Below are 25,680 nucleotides of genomic sequence, written 5' to 3'. Positions count from 1 at the left end.
TGGAGGAAAACTTTTTTTTAAAGATCCTGCGTAGACCCACGGTTAGTACTGAAAGTAGTGAGTGGGGAAATAATCTTGTGTAAATATTGAGTAGTCTGCCTTGAGAGATAAAAGTTGGGTAATACGAGACAGGGATTCTGAGCCTACCTTCTGCATTTGTAGCCTTGCGGTTTCTGTCTTCTCTGATGCGTGGTGGTCTGTACTGACAGTGCTCAACGCTCTGCCTGGCAACAGTCTGCACTAGGAACAGTAATATATGTTCTCCCCTGCAGATGGGAATAAAAAAATATGTCAGAAATATAACTTCAGCCTCACTTGCACAATATCAAGCACCTTCTGTATAAAATAATACAGTCAAGCTGATTTAGTTGAAAATGCCTGCAGTTATTTGCCAATTATGAAGTACAATAAAGATGCAACACTACTGCAGGTGAAGTGGAGATTAATGCTGCGTTCACATAAAAAGCGCTGCAAATTTTTCGCGAGAGTAGGTTCCATGCAAAGTCAGAAACGAATACGCAACATAAAGGCATAGAGAGCAGAGGGGGCTTACCTGCTGTTGGGTGTTGTGACCAGGTTGGTGGTTGTGAGTAACCTGTAGAGCAGATCCAGACGAGCAGCCTTCTGGCCGGCGATCAAAGTCTTGCACTTACATTTCTCCCAGCAGTCACAGTATGCTGTGGGAGAGGTCCTCTTCAGCCTGTGAAAGACAGAAGCAAAGTTATGATCATTCGACCAAAACAGAGTGTTGCATGCAGCCGATAAAAAGAAAAGGTAAGAAATATGTAAACCTTTAGCGAAGATTTAACAACGTCAATGCTGAAAACTAGGACTTACTTGCAGTCGTGTCCTTTGTGACACACCCTTGCACACTCAGTGCAGCAGCAGAGGGACTCGAGCAAACCGCAGGTCCGACACTCAAAGATATCCTAAATGCAAAGTCATTGGGATGAAAAATGTTGATTCAGTGATGGTATTAGGGACTTATAAAGTATTTCCATGACCACATGAACCCTGATACGTACATTAAAGAGATGAACAAAAACTGTCTGCATAATCAATGAGTTACTGAATTGAAGGCTCCCATAAACAAAGAAAGTAGCAGTAATTATTAGGGCTGTCAATCGATTAAAAAAATTTAACTAATTAATCGCATTTTGAAATTCATTAATCTCGATTAAAAGGTTTTTTTTCTTCTAAAGACTAAATCTTCTAAATGAACGAGTAATCCCTTCAGACAGCGTGTATTTTAGACACTTGTTTAATTGTATTCTTTTTTAAAGACAAAACTTCACACAGAGCTGTGTTTTCAAAGAGGCTCCTACCTATAAAGTGTCAGCGAGGTATTTAATATCGTGGATGATAAATTGTTTCTTCAGTGACACATCCAGATTAGTAAAAAAAAAAATGCATTTGAGACCCCATTGGTCCTGTCATCTTTAACATAAACAGCAGAACCAGTGGCCTTGATAAACTGACAAATATGTAATGTTAACCCTCTGGAGTCTGGGCTCATTTTCTCGATTTCATAAAAAAATGTAAATTCACCTTTTAAAGGCTTTTGCATGTGACACATCCCAGTGTTTCCCCCACCATTCTATCAGGGTGAGGCCCCACCCCCCTGAAATGTTCTCTAAAGCGCCAGATTACAGCAGAAGTAATGTAAGCAGGGTGTCTACAGGAATAAACCAGTGAAATTTAAGATTTAAGACTTAAGACCACGTCTAAATAAAATTTAAGACCTAACGTACGAAGGAAATATACATTAATCTAAATTAATTAATTCAAAGTAAACACACTGATTTCTGTTCAAAATTAACAGTATGGTGTAACGCAAAAGGATAACACAAATGTCATTGCTGTTGTAACTTATATTTATTAATACAACATTTTCAGAACATTTAGGTCCCATGAACAAATGTCTATAAAATCAAGTAAATATATTTTTAAAATACGTGCAACATAGTTCCTTTGAACAAAAAAATCTATAAAATAACATAAATAACATTTCCAGCTGCTTTTAAAATGCAAATTCATTTACATAATAGAATGTATGTGTGTGTGAGTTAGTTATCATGTCTCTATGTGATGGATGTTTGTGCACAGGTTCATGTCTACTCCTGAGCTTTTGTGAATATACTAGGAAAACAATCCTTTTCAAACTGTATGAATACAAAAACTTCCAGTTGACATTTGGTCCATTCTCCTGGAAAAAAGAAAGAAAAGGCAGACATTAGCCACACAACAGTCACCACATCTCTTTATGACACCACCACTTCAGATTAATGTCAGACTGGATAAATATGAATGAAAACTATTTTTACAAATTAAGCAACGCGAGCCATCCCTTGAGCCTAGTGTATACTATGTAGACATATTGACAGGTAAACACCACTCTACCATTCTAAAACTATTTTTAATTAGTCTAATTAATGTGTAGTGCGCCTATCCATAGCTGTTATTAACTTGACACATGAGTAAAGCTTAACTATATGATACACATACTCATAAAAAGAGGATAGTTAATACATACACTCCCGTTCAAAAGTTTGGGATCACTTCGAAATGACTTTATTTTTCAAAGAAAAGCAGTTTTTTCAATAAAGATAACATTAAATTAATCAGAAATACACTCTCTACATTGTTAATGTGGTAAATGACTATTCTAGGTTGAAGTGTCTGGTTTCTAATGAAATATCTCCAGAGGTGTATAGAGGCCCTTTTACATCAACTGTCACTCCAGTGTTCTAATGGTACATTGTGTTTGCTAATCGCCTTAGAAGACTAATGTCTGATTAGAAAACCCGTGCAATTATGTTAGCACAGCTGAAAACAGTTATGCTGGTGATATAAGCTATACAACTGGCCTTCCTTTGAGCTTGAAGTTTGTAGAACAAAATTAATATTTCAAATATTAATCATTATTTCTAACCTTGTCAATGTCTTGACTATATTTTATATTCATTTGATAAATAAGTCTGATTTTTCATGGAAGACACGAAATTGTCTGGGTGATCCCAAACTTTTGAACGGTAGTGTATATATTTATGTTAGACTTACTTTGAGGTGCTGAAGTAGGTCCTGGGCGGTGTCATGGCCCATGAGCTGTGCTCCATAGGATCCTGACGGGACCTGGTCATTTAACCAATAGCGCACATGAAGTCCAGCTGTCTGCTCGCGGTGGTCTGGTCCAGAGTCTCGTGGAACAGAATGAAGAACGCGCCGCCCTGTTTGTCTTCGGTGATGCGCTCTTTGTTACACGGCGCTGGATTTCCTCCGGTGACCTCCAGCGTTGTAGCGTTGACGTCGTTGCTGGCGGCGGCGCAGGAGCTAGCCCCGCGGGCTGCTGGCGGTCTTCGCTCGCCTCTGTGCTTCTTGCTCTGCACGTGAGATTCCACCGCTGGAAAGTCTCGCGACACATAACGCAGCTTCAGAAGCATTTCACCAACCGTGACCAGAAACACTCGTTCTTTTCAAGCCGTTGTTGAACTTGCATCCCCCATGTTTTCTAAACTAGCCGATGCTTCACGTTGTAGAGGATTGATAGGACCCTTTAAGAGAAGGGGCGTGGCCCCGGTGACACCAGAGACGCCACAGAGCAAAATACGGACCTGGTGGAACAGATTGCCTCATATTCGTAATGACATGACACCCAAAAAATTTAAGACCAATCCAATCTGAATTTAAGACAATTTAAGACTTTTTAAGGCCTTATTTTTAGGAAAAGCAATTTAAGACTTTTTAATGCCCCGCGGACACCCTGGTAAGGTTCTTTCCTTAAAGACGTCTTTGTTCTTTTATTAAACTAAACGTCTGTTATTGGTTGTCTCTACAGCAGCATGTCATTCTGTCTCGACGTGTCGTTCACTCTTCTCGGCTCTCCGTCTCGCGCGCCGCAGAGCTCCATGCCGGCGTGTGCATCGGGGCGGAGAAAAGAAAAAAAAGTCACCTGCACCTTCCGCCCCGCGTCACCGACACGTCGCCCTCTGTTTCTCTGTGAATATAGAGGAGCAGACGGGAGGAAGGAGGCGGACTGCCGCGGTTTGACACTCAGAGTGCAAAAACTTCAACGCACACCGGAAGTAAACAAAGTTGCGTTAAAATATTTTAGTGCGTTAATCGCGGCCAAATTAATCGCATAGATTAACGCGTTAACACTGACAGCCATCGTAATTATATTTAATTTGTAATGCTATTTATTTTAGGCTTATTGAGTTTTCAGTTACATGAGTCTTTTAAACCTTATAATAATAGACAGTGGTTAACGCTGCTTTTGAGCAGGCTCATTTTGGTGTAATGACATCCTCTCGAGCTGACCTGGTTAATGTGCTCAGCTCCAGTCCAAGTGAAACTGCAGGTATCATTGCAGCAGAGAACATAGAGGGGCGAATCATCTGGATTGGTCCCCGAGGGGCAAATCATTTCCATGAACACAGTGTCTGCATCCTCCTTCTCCGCAATGCCCGGGTCACCCACTGTGTTAGACATTGAGGAAAATATGGAAATGGAAGGAATGCCAGTTACGATATGTAGTTAGCTGTTGTAAGCAGGGTAGCTAAAGACGTCATGATTTACATCACTCAGACAATCTAAGGTCCCCGCTGTTACCTCACCCACTTAAAATGGCATAAGACTCACACAAGTTGAGCTGTTTTCTCACCTTTTGAGAGTGGTGTGTGGTTGTTCATGCAAACATCAGTCGAATGTGCATTTGAATTGGTGGGCATTTCAATACAGGTTTGAAATCCCAACAGTCTCCCTTCAAAGACAAACCAGTTTACAACAGAAAGATGACTTCTTAACCTACCCGTGGCCATTTTCTGAGCAGCCTCCAGTACAGTAATGGCTGCTGGGTAGGCTCTCCCACTGACTGCCAACATGAATGGGGTCATTCCACGGGCATCCCTGTCAAACAACAGCAACAAGTACATACATGAGGGACAGATAGACAAGCAAAATAAACACTGAATATCAGATAAGGAAAGTGCATAATTTTAGTGTCCAGTAAGTGCTGTGGAAGTATGAGGGTATAGAAATAACACAACGTACTTGGCAGAGAGTAGCCCTCGTAGGTGTGGCCTCAGAACAACACTGTCACACATCAGCTTCAGGATTAGGTGGGCGTTGGCCTTCCTGTCTTTAGATTCGACTACAGATGGCTCAGTTGACGGGCCTGCTCAAATGGAGAGGACAACGCATTAAATGACAGCCGCAACACGCATGACCACAAGTGTATGAAAAGACAAGACATACAGTATCAGTACACAGCTTACGGACACATTTACACAGGTACCAGGACGATACTTTATCCTAAATCAGAATGTCATAAAAACGTATTTAGAAAGAACTCTGAAATTTCTTATCTTATTACAAACTTAATCCATTTTAAGAATGATTGGTCCCCATTTTAAGGTGCGATACAAGACCAACGCAATTTCAACATCACCTATTAAAATAACAACAGCATTTATTTTGCCATGTCCCAAATCAATACTATATATGATTCTTAGCAGGATTTTAGAATACAGGTGTTTTCACTAGAAGAGTGAGAAAATAAAGTAGTCAAACCAAATCAGTTGATTTGAGTGTGTGCCGTTAATGCACACTACATGTCCCACGATGCAATAAACTAAAGAAGCAAAAGATTTGCTCACAGCTGGAAGGTTTGAAATAAATTGAGGGTGGTGGTGCAACAGCTCAAAAGAAATCCAGGAAAAAACAAATATATCAATATCTAATGTAAATATAATAAACAAGTATAACATCTTATTGAAGTAGAAGTAGGATGTAGTACAATATGTGTAGAACCAGTATGTAGTATGGGTTTATGATGATGATGACATTTACCTGGTATGGTGGAGGTGCTGGGTCCCTGGCTCGTCCCAGTGGAGGCGGTGGTCAGTGAACCCACAGCTGGTGCTAGAATGAAGTCAATGTCACCGTCTGTTGATTGAAGAAAAACAGTCTTTGTAGATTTCACTTAAGTTAAGAGGCACTTCACTTCAAAGTATCATTCAAATCAGGCAAAGGATGTAGAGTTAACAAAACATGGCAAAACAACTTAAGAGGGTTGCACTGGTGTGGGCTGTTACAAAGCATCAGTGAGAAGATTAAATATACTCTAGTTTTAAGGCTCTAAAACACACAAAACATGGCAGTTAATACTCTTTCAATTCAGTCAGGATTGGATATCTTTGGAAATCTTCCACACGCTCTGGACTGCACTGTGGCATTTTGGGCTGGAATACCTCGTAGTAACACCTCCACTGCATTAAAGCATTGGGTCCATTTATATTAAAAGGGATCTTCAAGGGCAGACAGAGTTAATCTGAATTATACACTGACCAGGGTCCATGGGTGGGGGATCAGGGACCCAGCTTGGCGGTGCAATGGGTGGAGACACTGGGTCTTGGTGATCGCTTGACGACGGGCCGGACTCATGACGGCCAAGACCTGCTGCTCTCAGAGACCTCCGCATCATCTCCCTCAGACGAAGCCTGGTGACAAAAGAATAACACATGGCTCTGAAATTAAGGCCACCGCTGTATCTTAAGTTTTCACATTACTGGACAATATTGGATTAAAAAAAAGATTCCATTCTTATTAAGAGAGCCATGTGTGCATTACTTACCCTCTGCTGCTGGAGGAGCCGGTCCGATTCCCAGAACTATTGCTCGACACTACAGAGATGGCGTTGGCAATTGCCTCCACAGCAGATAGACGCTCTGCAAATGTGTTTCTCTCCGACCTTTCAGCCTCTGGAATATAAATAGTCATGCCACTTTACATAGAGAAGCGAGACTTGGGAAAGCATGCAATCAATCAGACAAAAACACAAAAATTGGGTTTACGGAGTAAAAAGTAATTTTCTTCCTTTTATTTGTCATTTTCGAACAACGATGGCAAAGTCCAAAACTGAGAGACACTTGGAAGAGAAATGTTACTGTAACAAGGAAATCAAAATACACTACTTTTGAGATCACACTGAAACGTTAAAATAATTTATTATGTTGACATTGTTTGTTATTTGAAGCACCAGCTTACCTTCCTCCTCTTTGGTCTCCTTGTTACTAACAGGGAAGCACACAGAGACGGCAGCATGGAGGATGTTTCGGTTCCCATCACAGCGATGATTCAAAAGTGCTCCGAGGGCCTGGCTCCCCTGATCCAACAGGAACGCCTGCTCAAGGTTCACCAGATACTGCCGGCAAGCCTCGTAGTCACAACGCAGCACGTGCTGCATCAGCGTTTGTTTCTGTAGGGCACAAAGATGGTGACGAGAGTACTGATTATGACTGCTCATTTAGACGTCTTAACCAGCATTGCTTTTTAGTCTTTGACAGATTTATGAGTAGAACGTGATAGAAACCACCTTACTAAAACTGATTTATAATTTTTACATTGTATTCATAAAGAGGGGGCATTTACCTCGACAGCCATGATAATAATAGCAGCTTTCTTTTTAATTGTAGAGTTAGAAGGGAGGTTGGCCAGAGAGTGCACCCCCATTCCCAGGCTGTTTATAGGTGGCAGGTCCAACCAATCAGGATCTCGAATTCCACCCATGCAGTCTTTAGCCATTGGGTATATTGTGCCGTTTCCATCTCGAAGGATGATGGGAGATTCCTGGGAGAAAAATTTTATTTAGATGTGTATATAACTGCAAAAAGATGTCACCTAATATAGATTATCTCACCTGTCCTGCAGTAAAGATGGCCACATTGCGCTCACTCTGGCCCAGGAAGGCCAGGTTACTAGTGGGGAAGTTATTCTCCTGTTCAGCCTTGCCCGTGGCCAGGTCAAAGATACAGTACCTCACCCAGTTACCAGTTTTCAGTACTGCGTGAACTCCTGCAGGATGGCGGGATGTTTAAGGGTTGGCATTACAAATGTACAGAATTTTTAAAGAAGATTGAAAACACCCCGACAGAAGAAATAAGACGACTGACCTTTGGAGTCAACATTCACAGCCAGAATCTCTGCCTTTTCCGGGATACAGAGCTTTTTAGGTGTGCGCTGAAAACAATCTGGAACTTTAGGAGTCCCGCCAGTTTTGACCACCTGTCAGGAGCAGATTGAAGGAGACAAAGTTAAATCAATATGTATGCCAGGAGGAGAGAGGCTTAAACCTGCACAGTTAAATACAGGGTATCTACAGGAATAAACCAGTGAAATTTAAAACTTTAAGACCACGTCTAAATAAAATTTAAGACCTAACGTACGAAGGAAATATACACTAATCTAAATTCATTAATTCAAAGTAAACACACTGATGTCTGTTCAAAATTAATGTAATGCAAAAGGATAACACAAATGTCATTGCTGTTGTAACTTATATTTATTAATACAACATTTTCAGAACATTTAGGTCCCATGAACAAATGTCTATAAAATCAAGTAAATATATTTTTAAAATACGTGCAACATAGTTCCTTTTGAACAAAAAAATCTATAAAATAACATAAATAACATTTCCAGCTGCTTTTAAAATGCAAATTCATTTACATAATAGAATGTATGTGTGTGTGAGTTAGTTATCATGTCTCTATGTGATGGGTGTGTGTGTCACAGGTTCATACGTCTCCTCCTGAGCTTTTGTGAATATACTAGGAAAACAATCCTTTTCAAACTGTATGAATATAAAAACTTCCAGTTGACATTTGGTCCATTCTCCTGGAAAAAAGAAAGAAAAGGCAGACATTAGCCACACAACAGTCACCACATCTCTTTATGACACCACCACTTCAGATTAATGTCAGACTGGATAAATATGAATGAAAACTATTTTTACAAATTAAGCAACGTGAGCCATTCCTTGAGCCTAGTGTATACTATGTAGACATATTGACAGGTAAACGCCACTCTACCATTCTAAAACAATTTTTAATTAGTCTAATTAATGTGTAGTGCGCCTATCCATAGCTGTTATTAACTTGACACACGAGTAAAGCTTAACTATATGATACACATACTCATATACATGAGGATAGTTAATACATATATATTTATGTTAGACTTACTTTGAGATGCTGAAGTAGGTCCTGGGCGGTGTCATGGCCCATGAGCTGTGCTCCATAGGATCCTGACGGGACCTGGTCATTTCACCAATAGCGCACATGAAGTCCAGCTGTCTGCTCTCGGTGGTCTGGTCCAGAGTCTCGTGGAACAGAATGAAGAACGCACTGCAGCGTTGGACTTCGGTGATGAGCTCTTTGTTGCACGGCGTTGGATTTCCTCCGGTGACCTCCAGCGTTGTAGCGTTGACGTTGTTGCTGGCGGCGGAGCAGGAGCTAGCCCCCGGGCTGCTGGCGGCCTTCGCTAGTCTCTGTGCTTCTTGCTCTGCACGTGAGATTCCACCGCTGGAAAGTCTCCCGACACATAACGCAGCTTCAGAAGCATTTCACCGACCGTGACCAGAAACACTCGTTCTTTTCAAGCCGTTGTTGAACTTGCATCCCCCATGTTTTCTAAACTAGCCGATGCTTCACGTTGTAGGGGATTGATGGGACCGAATACGCGGGGCCCCTTTAAGAGAAGGGGCGTGGCCCCGGTGACACCAGAGACGCCGCAGAGCAACCCGAGCAAAATACGGACCTGGCGGAACAGATTGCCTCATATTCGTAATGACATGACACCCAAAAAATTTAAGACCAATCCAATCTGAATTTAAGACAATTTAAGACTTTTTAAGGCCTTATTTTTAGGAAAAGCAATTTATGACTTTTTAAGACTTTTTAATGCCCCGCGGACACCCTGTAAATATACACTGAACTCTAAATACTGAGAGAGAAAATTGGCAATTTAGGTCTCTACCTGCAGCTCGTCGATTCGGAGAAGCCTGCAGTCCTGCAGCAGTGAAGATGGGTCGGAGTCAGTGGGAGCAGCAGTGGTCTGGTTATTCATGCTGCTTGATGTCCCTGGAAACTTCACAGCAACATATGCGCCATCCACTTTAAGCACCTGGAACATCGTATGAAGGTATTACGTTTTGACATTTTAAGACAAACCTGGGACATGTGATTAATCTGAGATTAGACTCGATCACCAGCATTACATATTATTCCAAGATATTATGCACTGCCACATTTCAGATACACCCACCTTTCCCACTGGGACATTTTTAACGTCCTCCACAAACACCACCTCTCTGAGCGGCCACTGCTCCTCATTCACCTTTTCTTCCTCTTTGGGAGCAGGGGTGGAACGCCTTCGCTCTGCAAGGCATACCAACGGTTAGTCCTTTGATCAAAGGATAATCAAATACGGCACTTAATTTGTATTCACATCTGGAGATTACAAATAGTAAATTACTTATCAACAAAGACAGCTAGCTGAAATAGAGGGAAGAAAGAAAGAAATGGCAACCTAAAACCCCCCAGCTGGGCATACACAGGAAAATAGACAGGGAGAAAAGTATATAAATTTTAAAAAAGCCGATATAGGCCTGTGCACCATCTGTTTCAAAATTGAAGGACTAATGAGAGCGCAGAGTGAGGAAGAAATTGGTTCTGTGCCTGGAAGCTAGAGCGAAGTTTTGTGAGAGCTAGAGGTCAAGAGGGAGAGATAGAGAAGCTGGCGTACTGTAGGGCAGCGAGGCACTGCTCGCTATGGAAGAGGTATCGCTGCAGGTCGATGCCGGGGAGGGAGGGGGACCCATCTCAGTCTTCACCAGCTCAGGTTTGCTTTCCGTCCTATGGATTAAGAAAAAGATTTTAGTTATTCTTGCATATCTACATTCTGTAACCACAGGGACTGAAGTCTATGTCTTCCAATTGTGGTTAAAAGTGTAATGAAATACAATTATAGAAGACCATTCACATACAAAAAGTAACTGCTTTTTTTATATACACTAAATGGAACTGACTTGATTTCCTGGGTCTTGGTGGTCTTTTCCATGTTCTTTAGGCTCTCTGGGGAGCGCAGCTGGAACCTGCAACTGTCGTTCATGTTCCAGACCGACTCCAACAGGACGCCAACCTTGGGAATCCCAGCATTGACAGAAAAGGCCACTGCGCCGGCATGGTAGAGGGGGTTATTCCTCAAGCACACCTAAGGGAGGGAACAAACCGCAAGGTTATACTGAGCACACACCAGAAGACAAACCTAAAATAAACATTGAAATGGAAATTAGTTCAACGCTCACATGCAAGACAACAACATGCCCTAGTAAACGACTGTCTCACCTGCGTTCCCACGGTGATGTTTGGTATCGAGGAGATGCCAGCGCTGGACTTTGGCTTTTTGTTCTTGGCTCTGGCCTTTTCAAGCATCTTCTTCCGTTGACTAAAAGGCACAACACCCCTACAGACAGATGACAAGCAGTGAGATCCATATTGTAACCCTTGCTTAAATAGCCACGTTTTAGCAGCTGATAAAACACAGAATCGTTCCCCAACAATAACCCTGTGAAAGAGAAAAGTGTAATAACCTATTGTTTTGCGTGTGACTTTGATGAACGCTCCCGCTACACCTGGCAGGATAACAATTTTATGGTGACATTCCGGAGGCAATGGAATTGTTAAAAACATTGTTAAAACATTTAATTCAGTGTGGTTTAATGGAAAAACTGTTTCTCTTCTCACCACCAGTAGAGGCTATTCTCCAGCTGTGCACACGTGTAGAGCGCGCAGCAGTGCAGCGACATCATACGTTCACCCTGCAGCTCAGGGAAAGCCTGAGCACTGTGCTCCAGCTTAGAGGCCACTGTACTCAGTGTGTCGTCCACCCATGTTGCCACCTATACCACACCAACACAGTCACACGCACACACATATATACAAACTTGAGTGAATGGATAATTCATTAAATAAATATTGACTCCAGAAATATTTCTTTAGTCAATCACAATCTTATGGTAACACCATTTCTGCTGTGGTCGAGTGCTACTACCAAGAATAAAGCAGGGCAATCATAATCTACCTTGTTGGTCTCTGTGGCTACAGTGGCTCTGATGCTATTGGCAGACAATAAGGTGATCTTCTCATTGGTCAGGCCCAGGAAGGATACACGCGGGTGATGAACGGATGGATTCTGATGGAACAAATGACAGAACATTTTAATAAACTACCAGTGATTTCAAGCCATGAAGGATGCTACAATAACAACTAGAGGCATATAGCAAAAAATAAAACTATTTAGCAATTCCATTGACAGGTTGAATTCTCCACCTGTGCATTCCTGTAGGGTTCAGGTTCGCTCCACTTCCACTGATACAGCTCTCCTTTGGAGCTGACTGCCACCAGCTCTGAGAACATGGCTCCGATGCTCACAAACTTTACACCATCCTATTAAAAAAAAAGTGAGATACCAGGTGAAGCAAACCGTAACCCTAATTGCCCAATCAACTAAATGTTCTTCTAGCGGACGGTAATCAAGTTGCAGCAACGTCAAGTAGTAAAACGTAAATAGTCAAAACTCCACATTATGTTTGCGCTTCACCAACCTTGTCAGGCCACCACTGGAGCTCCTCTCCCAAGGAGACAGGGCTCTGGACTGGGATGCTCTTCTTGTCCCAGCTTGGCTCACCCTCGCGGCTGGTGGATCCCCGTTCGGTGTCGAACGAGGCTCCATCCAGCCAGCGGCGCTCGCGCAACCTCAACACGGACTCTCGCTCGCGCAACAGTTCGGAGTCGCGCTCTAAGGGAAGAAGGAGAACTGGTATGCAATAAGGTCACACCAGTGGGATAGAAGTAAGCCACTCTCTGGGAAAGACCCGTCAACATAGTTTTAGGGATGGAGAGAGAAAAGATATGATTCTTTTGAATCAAAATTTCAGCATTGAAGATTGAGTGGGAGTCTAAATTATACTGATGGGTAAGAAAGGTTTGTTAAAGTGTGAGGTAGAAGAGGAAGTGGATGGCAAGAAAGAATGCATGCATATGGGCAAAAAATGGGCCATGTAGGCTTTTAGAATAGACTGCCTTTAAAACGGTCCCTGTTCAGACAGGTGGGCCTAGCGGGCCTTTCTCAGAGAGCTCACAGTACGTACTACAGCCATGCAGCATACAACACCAAAAATGAATCGCCACTCCCTTCACGAGTCAGAAATGAGTCGTTGAGTTACCTCTGGAGGATCCGAGGCGAGACAGTGAGGAGCGTCTAAAAGAGGGGTAGCCAAAGTAGCTGATGTCTTCAGAGAACATAGCATCAGCATCAATAATCACACTGGGATGGGCTGAGTGAATGTCTGCATCCAATAGGGACATCAGGTCCTCTGCGTGGGACCAAGGAACAAAGGATGCAACATTTGATAAAAAAGAAAAATACACAAATAATTTTGTTATGAATTTGGCAAATACTTTCTCGACCATTACAATGATCATAATTCAATCATTTCAAAACTATATCACTCTTCCAAACAAGCCTGTTTGTATATATTGAAATGCTGCTATGCCTGAACTAAAAAAATTAAAAACACAACATTAAGATAACAACAACATATAAGCTGTTGTCCTTTGTCTAGTTTTCTTATTGGACATACCTCCAGGGAGGTAGGACTCGCTGGCTGTGTCGTCTCCATCATCTCCATCTTCATCATCCCGGCTCAGCAGGTTGTTGACGGCCAGGTTGACATCCAAGTTGGTCCGCTGGAGTTCCCTAATGATCACACTCCTGGACTTCCCCTGGAGGACCACCTGAGCCTGGGGGAGGGGGGGGGAGTAGCAGCCACTTTTTAAAGCAGATTATCAAGTAAATGTGCGCCATTAGCTGTAGAATTTGTTTCAGTATGGTTTTTTTTATACATATTTTTTTATATACACACACACACACATGCTGAGCGGTTGGTACCTGAGTAATAAGTTCTTCAGGGATGACAGAAGCTGGTATGACTGGCTGAGGCTGGCTACCCAGTAGGCCTGAGCCGCGATCTCTCCCTGTACGGATCACCCGGGTCTGCCGGCGGGAATCGCGAGCCGCCGTCGATGACCTCCCGGACGTGCCTCCGCCTCCGCCCCCTCCTCCTCCACTGCTGCCACCTCCAGCTCCGCCACCCCCTGCTCCTCCTCCACTTCCACCTCCTCCGCTGCCTCCGTTTACGCCAGAGCTCCAGCGACTCCTGTTACATACAGCACAAGGCCATGGTCAGACACAACTGCCCAAAAAAGAAACACCATCTTACTCAAAACACGCACATTTCTAAGTATGAAGGGATTCATCGCCGTTGTAACAACGGAGACAGAGCCATCCAGTGGACACATTTTACAACACCCTGAAGTTCTCTCTCTCTCTCTCTCTAGAAAGACAAAGAGTGTGGGGGAATACACACCTGCAGCCACCGAGCTTTCACAGAACCGTTTGTCTCCGTCAACCCTGCCAGAACTTACCCAAGGGTGTTGCCTGCCAGTCTGCCCAGTGTGTCAGAGCCAGACAGGAACCAGGGCGGATCACTAGTCCTGCCTGGCCTGGAGCTCCTTCCTGTCCCTGAACCACTGCTCAACTTTGAACTGGAAAAAAAGAGATGGGAGATCAGTTACAAACTATAGAGGTCCCACACAGGACCAAAATACCGTATATTATTGACTGGGTTAATAGAAGCTAAATTTACCCACGGTCTGTTAAATTATAACTCTTGGTTCAGGATTAATTGTCTTTTTAATATTATTCCTCGAAAATGGGAGGGTGGATTTGGAGACTAGCATGGCAACACCCTTTGGAATCAGAATTGGCTGGAACTCATTCAAGACTTTCCTCTTTAAAAGGTTCTTGGGATTTTGGGGCTGCGACTGCTTCCTCACAATTTTTATTTTCTTATCATGGAATGCTTAAAACCAAAAGTAGTTTACTGCGCTCTTAATATAATTGATTTAAAGAGTGTTTTGCTGTGGAAAGATAACTAAATGACAATGTTGCCATCGTTTTGTATAAACAGCGACTACAGGAGTGGTTTTCAAACTGTGGGGCCCAACCCTTAAGTGAGGCACCGAGGTATTACAGATGGGGTGCGGAGAACTTCACATATTACAAAAGTACGTGTAAATATTTAAGTTAGGGTTACGGCGTTAACAGGTTGCGCTTGCGCGATCACAACATCACAGATGGTGCACAGACCATGGCAGGGAAAAAGAAGGGCTTGCAGGCGCTGGTCAAGAGTGTCTCTCCAAATGTGCAATGGACACTGTCCTACACAGAGAAACGCTAGATGTGCCCTGAACTACACAAGATTTTGACCGATGCCATCAGCGTGGTCAATTTAATAAAAACAAGGTCCCTGAAAGCACCACTGTTTTCACTCTGAGGAGATCAGAGCCTTCAGCTAATTCACAGCAAAGCTAGGTGGCTCTCACAAGGAAACGTGTTGTTGCGTCTTTGAGCTTAGACACTAAACATCCGTCATATTATGACATGTGTCATACAGGACAATACAATTAAAATTGTACACATATTGTCCATGCACATTATTCTGCAAAGAGGAGGTGGACTCAGTTTATCATTTATTTTATCTTTGTAACATTACACATGTAAATACTTTTGAGTAAAAATGTATCAAGTTTGCTGATGAATAATTTCTGCTTTAATTGGCCTATCTCAGTGACATATTTGGAAAGCTGAATTAATTAAATCTTCAAGGCAGAGAGCAGCACTTTCCTCAGCTGCAGACCAGATTTCAATAAAGCCGAGATGTGGGACAGGAGACTCGATCAAGGGAATATTGATCCCTTTGGGAATCTGAGTGAATTTGAACTAATACTGATACAACTTGATGGCTCATACATCTGCACTTTTTGTGTTTGCCCGTTATTGTTTTGAAAAGATATTTAGTGTAAAACTCTTTATTGAAAAATATTTGAACTTGTTTTGTTTTTCACAGTTATGATAACTTATTGTTATGATATCCAGTGCAAAACATGTTAATTGCAGCCACAATAAGCCATATGGCTATTTAGTTACAATTTTGTTGGGGCACGAACATCTTTCTTCCTCCGAAGTGGGGCGCGACAGAAAACGTTTGAGAACCACTGGACTACAGTGACACAGAACTGAGAAAGTCTATTAAAATAAGAAATCACATTTAGTACCAGATTGTAATAAAAAACAATAGGATACAGAAATAGGGATTCAAATTATTCAGATGCAATACAAACAAATAGCAAAATCAGGCACAACATCAACACAATCTAACAGGATATTACACCTGGTTCAGTGAGCTGGTAAACTTGCCCCACTCTTTTCCACAGGCAGCAGCCCACAAGGGTGCAGACTAAAAAAACTATTACAATATGAAAACAACCTCACATTTGTAGCAAGGAGCTCCTCGGTCATTTACAATATAAGTCACATGCATATTTAGCAGCTAAAGGTGCCTAGAAAGCTCTGAAATCACTGTTGGATGTTGTGTCGTCTAAAAAAGTAAGATGGGAGCCAGAGCCTTCAGTTATCAAGCTCCTCTTCTATGGAACCAGCTTCCACCTTTAGTCCAGGAGGACGACACAGTCACCTCATTTAAGAGTAGACTAAAGACTTTCATCTTCGATAGCGCTTATAGTTAAGCCTGAATCAGGTTCACCTGGTCCAGCCCCTAGATATGCTGCTATAGGCTTATAGGCTGCTGGGGGACGTTTTAGGATACACCGAGTACCTATCTCCTCTTATTTCTCTACTTATGGATGAATTTTCATCTCTCCATTGCACATTATTAACTCTTCCTCTCCGGAGTCCTCGTGACTTCACATCTCATCGGGTCCATTGGACCTGGCTGGGTCTGATGCCATGGTCCTGCTGATGCTCCGCCCACTCCTCTCTACCTCCATCTGCCTGATGGATCATGGAGGTATGGATCGTGGTCCATGACTACTACCAACTATTCATACACCGTCATATTTATTGAATGTGTTTTAAGTCTGTTATGATTCCTTCTGTACACATGACATGTGACATATCTATCCATCCAGGGAGAGGGATCCACCTCTGTTAATCTGCTGAAGGTTACTTCCCATTTTTCCCTGTGAATGGTTTTTTTCCTATTTTTTGGGAGTTTTTCCTTATCTGGTGTGAGGTCCTGGGACAGGGATGTCGTATGTGTACAGATTGTAAGCGCTCTGAGGCAAATTTGGAATTTGTGATAATGGGCTACAACAGATAAACTGAACTGAATTGTTCTGCTGGCAGGATACCGACGGCTATCAATGAGACATACATCATAGCAAACACATAAAAGAGCAGCTGGAGAAAAAAAAATTTTTTTATTAAATCGCACACACTTGCGCAACCAAAAAAGTCAAGTGGCAATTAGAAAGTTACACCAACGTTTTCTTGCCTTCCATTGTTTCGTGTCAAAACTGGAATAAAAGCAGAAGAAAATATAAAATTGTCCCTGGAATGTATATAACTTCGAGGAAGTGGTGAGAATGGTTTAATAGGCATCATAATCGCAGCAAGCAAACCCCCAAAGCATCCACCAGTCACCTGCCTGTTGAGGACTGCTTACGGAAATATTTGTTTCACTCCTGCTAAATTGAAATATTTGGATCAAAGAGTGGGAGTATTATCCTGCCTGTGTCATAGTCGGCCGAGAGGCGATGCTCCAACCGCCATCAGTAAGCCTGTGCATGCCCGGTGCATCTTGTGCTAGACATCTCCCGAAGCAATCGGTATTCCAACTCAGTGCCAAAGCTAAAACTGTTTCCGGGACACATCCCATCATGAAGAGTCTCTCACCCATCGTTGCCATCCGGTTTGCTGAGCTCCAGGCGGTCGGGCTGGACAGCGAAGCTGATTCTGCACACTCGTCCATCCTAGGAGATAATGCATTTATGGTTTTCAATGTCACATTTGCATCATGAAAAGGAACTATATGCCCATACTGTAATGCAAGGGTAAAATGATCAAATTTGAAATTTGAAACATGTATCAATCTAAACATAAAATATCATAAAGTCAACAACGTAACAACTTTTTGCCTTTCACATCCTAGTCTATTTGGCAGTGAGAGTATACATGTCAATTATTGCTGTGCATATTAGAATACTTAGATTAGACTTCAAGATGAACACACTACTGCGTGTATTAATGCACAATTACATAGCTAAGAATGACGGTACAAAATTTGATTCAACACTTATCCGAGACACATTTTTAACTGCATGGCCAAGTTTGCTGACATTTCTGTCTAAATCTCAAATAAACAAAGTGAGGTGAATTACTCAGTATGGATGCATTCAACTGCACTTGAAGCTTTTCTCGAGAATAAAGCCGTTTGTTGCACTCATGTACAATATTGACGCTACACCATCACCACTCATCTAATTAGCCCAATTGAAGTTTGCAAATCTGTAAGCTCTTGTTTAATTTGTTCTTGTCCCCCATTGCTTTGGGCAATCGCAGAGCTACTATTTTTAATCTATATTTTTCAATATATTCTAATATTTTAGCATTTGAGATGAAGGTTGCAGCTTTCAAGGAATTGCCTAAAACAACAAGATGGCTGCCGTTGATACAGGACTTTGTGTTAATCCGTTATCTCTTGACGTTTGAACAATTATGATGCTAAAAGAAGAACAATTAACAACACTTGAAGCATTTCTTGAGAATAAAGCTGTTTGTTGCACTCATGTACAATATTGACGCTACACCATCACCACTCATCCGTTTACTCGCTCCCCGCTACGTTAATGATGTAGTATCTTGTAGCATTACCTCAAGGAGAAATCCTGCATGGTTTGGACCAACAACACACTGTTTTAGGGTGGCCTGCTCCAGCAGACTAAGGTGCGGATGACTGCATTAGAAAAAAGGAGGAAAAACAAACAAAGACAAACAATATAGACAATGATTATAAAACCACATCATGTTGACAACAATTGATCAAATTAGCCCAAAGCAGTGTTCTAATATTGACAGAAAAAAGTACCTGTTATAGCTGTATTTGTTGAGTTTCTCCGAGACTTCACGGAGCCTGGAAAGAAGATTAAGACTATATTAATGAAAATCAGACAGTTTAAAAAACGATTAATGCAGTTTAATGTATGCAATTCAGAAATGCAGGGCTGGAAGATAGTTTCCAAATATGAACCACTGATGTGCAAACTATGTTTATTTCAACATATTTAACTGTCACTATAAAACAAACCATTATGGTGGATTTCAAATCTTTTCAATTCATCTGGTAAAGCATTGGAATCACAGGACATGTTGAATATATCACTTTAACAAACATTCTTTAATGCGATTGGCGAACAAATGTGAGGCAAATTGGGATCATAGCATCTGTCCCACTCAACAGTATCAAATGACTCCATGGTGACAAAATGGCTTAGTTTTGCTTGCTCTCATCAGCTGTGACATACAGACTAACAACAGGATATAAGTACCATATCTGCTACTAACCCAACATTGTCCATGCAGAACATGAATAGGACTACTACTTCTGAGATCACTGCCACTAATATTATCTTCTTCCACCTCACTATGAGTGGAGCCAAAATAACACAATGTACCAAAATATGCACAAAAAAATATACATTCAAGCATGCTTAACCACAAACATGGTAAGAGATGTGTTGTCATTCATGTCTACTTGTCAAGACCCATTTGTCCTTTGCTGTCATCTTGAATTAATACTTCTGCAAACAGTTTCATCCACATGTGGACTATCATTACACACAGATATAGAAGCATTGGGTCACCTGTAGTGATAACCTACTGTAACTGAAACTCAAAAAAGAAAAACCTCATCCTTAGTGCAGTGCCGTTATGGAAAATGTATATTTTTAAAACACAATTTACATGTTAATACCAGTTGTAATATGATTAAACAAAAGACAAGCATTAAGAAAAAGTTTTCCATGTAGGCATACAATTTAATCAGAATTTAAATGTGCCATATGTTGGTTCATCTTCGATTGTCCATATTATTCCACCACTTGATGAAGTGTCCCCTCACACTGACAAAACTCAAACACGTACAAGATACTGTGCAAGATACAAACATTGACAATAGAACTCTCCTCACAATACAGAAGCATATTAACTGCCCGTGCAGCAGTCTAAACACTACGGGGAGGTAATAGAAATGTACTTGCTCAGCATCCAGGTCAGTCATATTCTAAACTTCCCATCAAACAAATGGCACCACTCTGGTACGGACACAGTCCCAATGACCGATTTAAAAACAGTCTCACTGAAGCACAGCAATAACAACAACACAAACATAGTAAACATCCATTGAGCCAAAGGAGGAAAGCCATTTGACATTTCACTGTGCTAAACTTGTGTCAAAGCAGACCTTGGTTAGGTCAAGCAAACCACTGGCACTTGGTTGAGGAAATCTGACCGGATGTTCATGCCAGGCAATCAATTAAAATGAGCCAAGCTGGAGCAAGCCTTTTAACTTCAGATAGAGGCACTTATCTGCTTCGACAACTGCAAGTTCCTTTACTGGGAAGAGAGAAGGGGGGGGGGGGCTCCCAGTAACACATGGTGACTGTAGCATGCAATGGCATGCCTGGGGATGAAACAGCCATGACCTCTTTTAAGAACCAATGGTCCAAACCACCAAAGATGGTTGAGTGAGTTTTTCAATAACCAGGAGAGTAAACCGAGTTTTCCTGTCAGTCAAGCCAAAAAGCCCCCCATCAGAGTTAGAGGGTACAGCAACCTGCAAAAAGCAGTGACATCCGAGCCTATCCCCAGTTCTTAATCTCAAGGTCATTCTCAAAACACTTCTTAACCCCCTTGTCCTTAATTAGAACAGCTCATTAATCAGTTCAATCTTAATGGATGATATGAATGGGTTTATCATAAATCACATATTCTCTGCCAAACTACAGGCCACACACATTTTCCTGAAAACAAATATTTCAACCACTGTAGTCTCATGATCTCTTCAGTTTCAAAATGTTGCTAAAGAAACGTCATTAAACAGTATGATTCATGCCAGCAGCATGCCACAACTAACAGTATTGTGGGCAATTGAATCTGTCCCGAGTATGCTCTAGGAGGTATTTGGGTGAGAGTGAAGAAATGTGTATGATCACGTGAACCCTGAGTCCAGCATCGATCATACACACTTTGTAAGCAATGGCTGGTGCCCTTATACTAAAGTAGATAACAGGATTAATGAGAATGCAATGTTGCCAAGTGTGCTTCACTGCTTATTTGAGATATTATCTGGGTAAGCAATGTTCAAAATGGACAAAAGTGAAAAGTTTGTGTCCGACTATGTTAGCAAGTGAATTGTGCCATTAAACTTTCGAATGATACACTGCCAAAAAAGAACAAGAAACAAATATGTAGCTTTCTCAAGAGCGTGGCAGCGAATTAGCTTGCTAGCATTAGCAGATAGCTATCGGTTAGCTGACGTTAGCTACTTCATTGATCATGATAATCAACGCGACACACACAAAACAAACACTGACACATGTCAAAAGAGTGCATATGCGATTTGTACATGAAAATACGTATCTTTCAACAATGTTGTGTTCAACGACTCCTATTTCCCTCTCTTTTCCCCATCCCCCAACCCGCATTGTCTATCTCAACTTTGACTGTGAGCCAATCCTTCCAGAGTATCACGGAAACAGCCTGCTGGTGTTAAGCTAACGTTCTTCATACGATGGCCAGTTAGCCAGGGTTAGCATCCAGCTAGCACTGGGCAGACTGTTTAGGTAGCAGCAGGCTAACGAGGATTGTTCCAAGATGCCGGGCCCTGTTTAAAACCTGGGGGGGTCATTTTAATTATATAAACCCGACTGAACACGCATGACACTGTTAACATCGTTCGTAATGACAATATCGAATACTATATACCATACCCCACAAGCAAGTACCGATTCAAATTCTTCTTTTCAACGGGCCGCAACAAAATACCTGTCATTGAGCTGATCCTCGGTCCCCGGCAACGGGTGAACCACGAAGTGTATAGATGTCATGGGGTCAATCCAAAATCACACACGGAGGTGTGAAACATGCGAAAAGTGTTGATCTTTCGATTACTGTATATATGTGGATACATAGGAATCGTTTAATGGCGAAAACCCTCGAGTTTAGATCCCAGCCTCCTCACCCACATGCCGCCATCTTAACTCTACCAAGCTTCTTCTCTGTGTGTTGATTAGTGCTCATGCAACCGCTCTGCTGGTTGGACCGCGAGCACAAACAGGAAATGTGTTAAATTGGACGCGATTGGCCTAACGAATAAAAGGCAAGACTACTGTAATCACAAAATACTACACTTTCACACTCCAACGTCTTTGTTCTCACCCAGTTCGGCCGATGCATCTGTTTGTTTGCATTTTCCTTGCACCTGCAGTCATTTTCCATTATTGTAAAACAAAGGCAAAAGAAAGGATGAAGCATTGCTAAGGACAGGAATATCTTTACGAGCAAAAAACAAAAGCGTACAATACAAAAAAGGATAAGGCAATAGGATTTCAAATTAAATATTGATCATTTCGGGTTGTAGTGTCTAAAGAAGAAAAAAGAGAATAGTTTGGTTGTGCAGCACAGTAAATACTTAAACCATCATGGAGGAACCATTAGGTTCTCTTCACGATAGTAGGCTAACATGTAATGTAAGCTTAATGATTGCTTAATATTGTCCCTGAATACAGACCATAGTGTAGTTATGGATTGAACAATTGTATCATATTTCTTATTACTGAAACAAATAAAAGAAGTTATCAATGGCATTATAGTGATGTTTCTTGCACACAAAAAGGAGTATCCACCCTTTTGACCAAGCAAGACTTCGGCCTAATATGACCAAATCTTAAGGAAACTACGAGGTTATACTGCTAGCATTATTCTGGGAATGAAAAAAAAAGCATATGGGACCTTCAATTTAATGCGGAACCAACTGAGCTCTACAAAGGGGAGAGAGAGCTGGGCCAAAACCCACATTAAAGACTTTGGAAGTGTGTAATATCCCCACATCATCGCTATCATGGCAATTATTTTAGCAGCAGTGGTGCAAGCCTTCTCCCCTGATTCAGAATATATTATCAAGGTTAGCCCTTTTAGTGTCTGTTCTTGGCCCGTGTCCTGGATGTAAGAGGAACAACTGGCCAACCTATTTTACAAAACAGTGATGTGAGTTGTAGCCTTTGTATGCTACTGAAGAAAAAAACGTTTTAATTACGGAAATACGGAGTATGGAATAGGATGACATGCTCAAATAAAGTGATCATCAAAAATAATATTTGTATTTCTTGTGCTTGAACACATCAATTAATAGTAGCTCCAATAGACCAGATCCTCCAACACCCTGGTCAGTCTGTTAGGAAAAATACTGTGATATATGAGAAAATAGTGGAGATTGCACATTTTAATGTCAACCGAAATCAAAAGGATATAAAGCCAATCATTGGTAACCTACATCGTAACCCAATAAAAGCCTTTGTCTTTCTACACCAGCAGATGGCAGGGTTTACCTTTCACAACGAGAACCCACACCCTTTCCTACAGTGCGCCTCAGAGTGGACATGTTGCATATACAGGACTGTCTCAGAAAATTAGAATATTGTGATAAAGTTCTTTATTTTCTGTAATGCAATAAATAAATAAAAATGTCATGCATTCTGGATTCATTACAAATCAACTGAAATATTGCAAGCCTTTTATTCTTTTAATATTGCTGATTATGGCTTACAGCTTAAGAAAACTCTAAAATCCTATCTCATAAAATTTGAATATTTCCTCAGACCAAGTAAAAAAAAGATTTATAACAGCTGAGTGTTTGTCAAGGCTCAGGAAACCCTTGCAGGTGTTTCGAGTTAATTAGACAATTCAAGTGATTTGTTTAATACCCTACTAGTATACTTTTTCATGATATTCTAATATTTAGAGATAGGATATTTGAGTTTTCTTAAGCTGTAAGCCATAATCAGCAATATTAAAGAATAAAAGGCTTGCAATATTTCAGTTGATTTGTAATGAATCCAGAATGCATGACATTTTTGTTTTTTTAATTGCATTACAGAAAATAAAGAACTTTATCACAATATTCTAATTTTCTGAGACAGTCCTGTAGACTTACAGAGGCAGCTCAAGACCAGGAAGGCCATCTGTCAAATATTGCTGTGCAGAAATAAGCTGTTCAAAACAAAAGTTTCTTACCAAAGTAAATGTTAAGATAATAGGAAATGAAGCATGACACAGAGATGACATATCAGGTTCCTCATTCGCTGCATGCATCTGCAAGTCTTACTTAGTCAAAAGAGTATATTTTAAACCAAAATAACTGTTCTATGAACTTGTCTTTTCTTTAATCCATTCTGGCCTGCAGTTCATATTGTGAAGTAACATTGTGTTTTTGTGTGCAGTCACAAACCAGGACAGTAATGTTGAAACATTTTTTTCATTGACTTTTTATTATTATTATGGAAGAACCAAATGCCACATAAGCTGTATAATATCAATAGATTTGTATGAAACATTTTATTTGTATTTTCTTTTGTATTTACTCACACAATATGTTATATGCATTGTTTATTTTTTAGAATATCTAAGTTAAAATAAGGTCATTATTTGGAATAAAACTGATCATGTGGCCTTTTTTCTGCTCCATATATCACATGTCATGTAACCAGCAGAGACAAAAGGTTAGGATTAAACTCTATGTTTACTGTGTTCAACACAGAGGTTAATGAAACCAGTTCCTTTGCCTTGCAAGTCAAACAAAACCCCAGAAATCTCCCGAGCTATTTTTAGGTAGTTGGGCACTGTGTTATCAAATGACCTCTTCTTGATGAATACGTGTCCAACGTGTCTGCACCAGGAACACTGCTCTGCATCCAAGGTCAGTGGGTTTGAAGCTTTATAAAATCAGTCAAAACAAGTGATAGGTATACCTAAGGAGGTAATTTGTGAAGTTTTGAGCTGCTATGAAATGTATTTTGGTGTGTTACATCTCCCGACAATGTCCAACTAAAGCTCAACCCTCACCACTGATACCGTTTGGACCGTAAATCGGCAGCAGCTCCTGTCAGTCACACGCAGAAGTGTAAATTATTCCCAGTGAGGTAACGATTACCGACTGGAGAGGAAGCCTTTTAAATAACTCGTCTTAGTGCTGCCTGCGACATTTATTTACAGGACCAATCATGAGTGGGTAACTCTGCCTGTTAACACCAGGTCAGTCCAGGTCCTCATGCTCCAAACAGATGCAGCGCAGCTCAAAGGGCATTTCCCTGGCCTGTAAATGAGCTGTTCCCGGCTCCTGCTCATAAGAAGGCCTTTTATTATTTTATTTTTTTCTGGAGCGAGACAAAAGTCTATTTCTGTGACAGTAAAAGAGAACAGTGAATCCTTGTTTGCCGAGTTTCATTTGCCATTCACAACACTGGAAATTGGCCGACATTGAGTAGAAAGCCGTAGCCTAATGTCTGGGGCAACCTGTCACTCAAGATCCCAACAGAATCCATTTGTCCATTGAGGATGTTGTAAAGTTCTGTTTAAAAGAGCGGGGCTATTGTAACCAGTTGACACCGGCCAAGAATCTGAATCCCCATTGCATCACGCTTTTAAATATCGGGCGAGCTGACTGACCAGACGATACAAATGTGCTCCTGTGGCTGTGAGCCATGACCACTCACCCTGCAACGATAAATAAAAGACTGAACCGAGCTGGAACGTGCATTACCGTGCACACTGTTATCATTATTTTTGTTCGGCACATTTTAAAAGATCGCAACATTAATCATTAATCAATCAATCAATTAATAATAATAGTAGATTATTGTGTTT

General features: G+C 41.3%; 1 protein-coding gene across 11 annotated transcripts in view; it reads right to left on the bottom strand.

Annotated features, from left to right (window-relative positions):
- ubr5 (ubiquitin protein ligase E3 component n-recognin 5) overlaps positions 1-22,005 on the bottom strand; it is a 35,948-nt gene extending 13,943 nt beyond the window's left edge. For 4 of the 11 annotated variants that reach the window (XM_056443667.1, XM_056443671.1, XM_056443670.1 and 1 more), the window contains exons 1-31: positions 21,805-22,005; positions 18,848-18,892; positions 18,634-18,715; positions 17,656-17,732; positions 14,325-14,444; positions 13,789-14,056; positions 13,481-13,640; positions 13,064-13,213; positions 12,443-12,654; positions 12,168-12,284; positions 11,920-12,030; positions 11,583-11,737; positions 11,429-11,470; positions 11,184-11,301; positions 10,865-11,049; positions 10,582-10,691; positions 10,102-10,214; positions 9,814-9,960; positions 7,950-8,061; positions 7,697-7,851; positions 7,429-7,626; positions 7,045-7,255; positions 6,632-6,758; positions 6,346-6,497; positions 5,848-5,943; positions 5,050-5,176; positions 4,808-4,905; positions 4,318-4,475; positions 838-929; positions 554-700; positions 148-266 (exon numbers count right to left, since the gene is read on the bottom strand). In XM_056443667.1, the coding sequence (XP_056299642.1) occupies positions 148-266; positions 554-700; positions 838-929; positions 4,318-4,475; positions 4,808-4,905; positions 5,050-5,176; positions 5,848-5,943; positions 6,346-6,497; positions 6,632-6,758; positions 7,045-7,255; positions 7,429-7,626; positions 7,697-7,851; positions 7,950-8,061; positions 9,814-9,960; positions 10,102-10,214; positions 10,582-10,691; positions 10,865-11,049; positions 11,184-11,301; positions 11,429-11,470; positions 11,583-11,737; positions 11,920-12,030; positions 12,168-12,284; positions 12,443-12,654; positions 13,064-13,213; positions 13,481-13,640; positions 13,789-14,056; positions 14,325-14,444; positions 17,656-17,732; positions 18,634-18,715; positions 18,848-18,892; positions 21,805-21,866 (4,066 nt within the window). In that variant the 5' untranslated portion in view covers positions 21,867-22,005. The remainder of the gene's footprint in view (positions 1-147; positions 267-553; positions 701-837; positions 930-4,317; positions 4,476-4,807; positions 4,906-5,049; positions 5,177-5,847; positions 5,944-6,345; positions 6,498-6,631; positions 6,759-7,044; positions 7,256-7,428; positions 7,627-7,696; positions 7,852-7,949; positions 8,062-9,813; positions 9,961-10,101; positions 10,215-10,581; positions 10,692-10,864; positions 11,050-11,183; positions 11,302-11,428; positions 11,471-11,582; positions 11,738-11,919; positions 12,031-12,167; positions 12,285-12,442; positions 12,655-13,063; positions 13,214-13,480; positions 13,641-13,788; positions 14,057-14,324; positions 14,445-17,655; positions 17,733-18,633; positions 18,716-18,847; positions 18,893-21,804) is intronic. The other 7 variants (XM_056443673.1, XM_056443676.1, XM_056443678.1 and 4 more) reach the window with 5 other exon arrangements.
- Between the last annotated feature and the right edge of the window lie 3,675 nt (positions 22,006-25,680).

This window comes from Pseudoliparis swirei, chromosome 22 (genome assembly GCF_029220125.1).
Source record: "Pseudoliparis swirei isolate HS2019 ecotype Mariana Trench chromosome 22, NWPU_hadal_v1, whole genome shotgun sequence".
In the NCBI taxonomy this organism is placed as follows: domain Eukaryota; kingdom Metazoa; phylum Chordata; class Actinopteri; order Perciformes; family Liparidae; genus Pseudoliparis; species Pseudoliparis swirei.
Note: the sequence above shows the minus strand (reverse complement) of the source record. Positions and strands in the feature narration are given on the sequence as shown.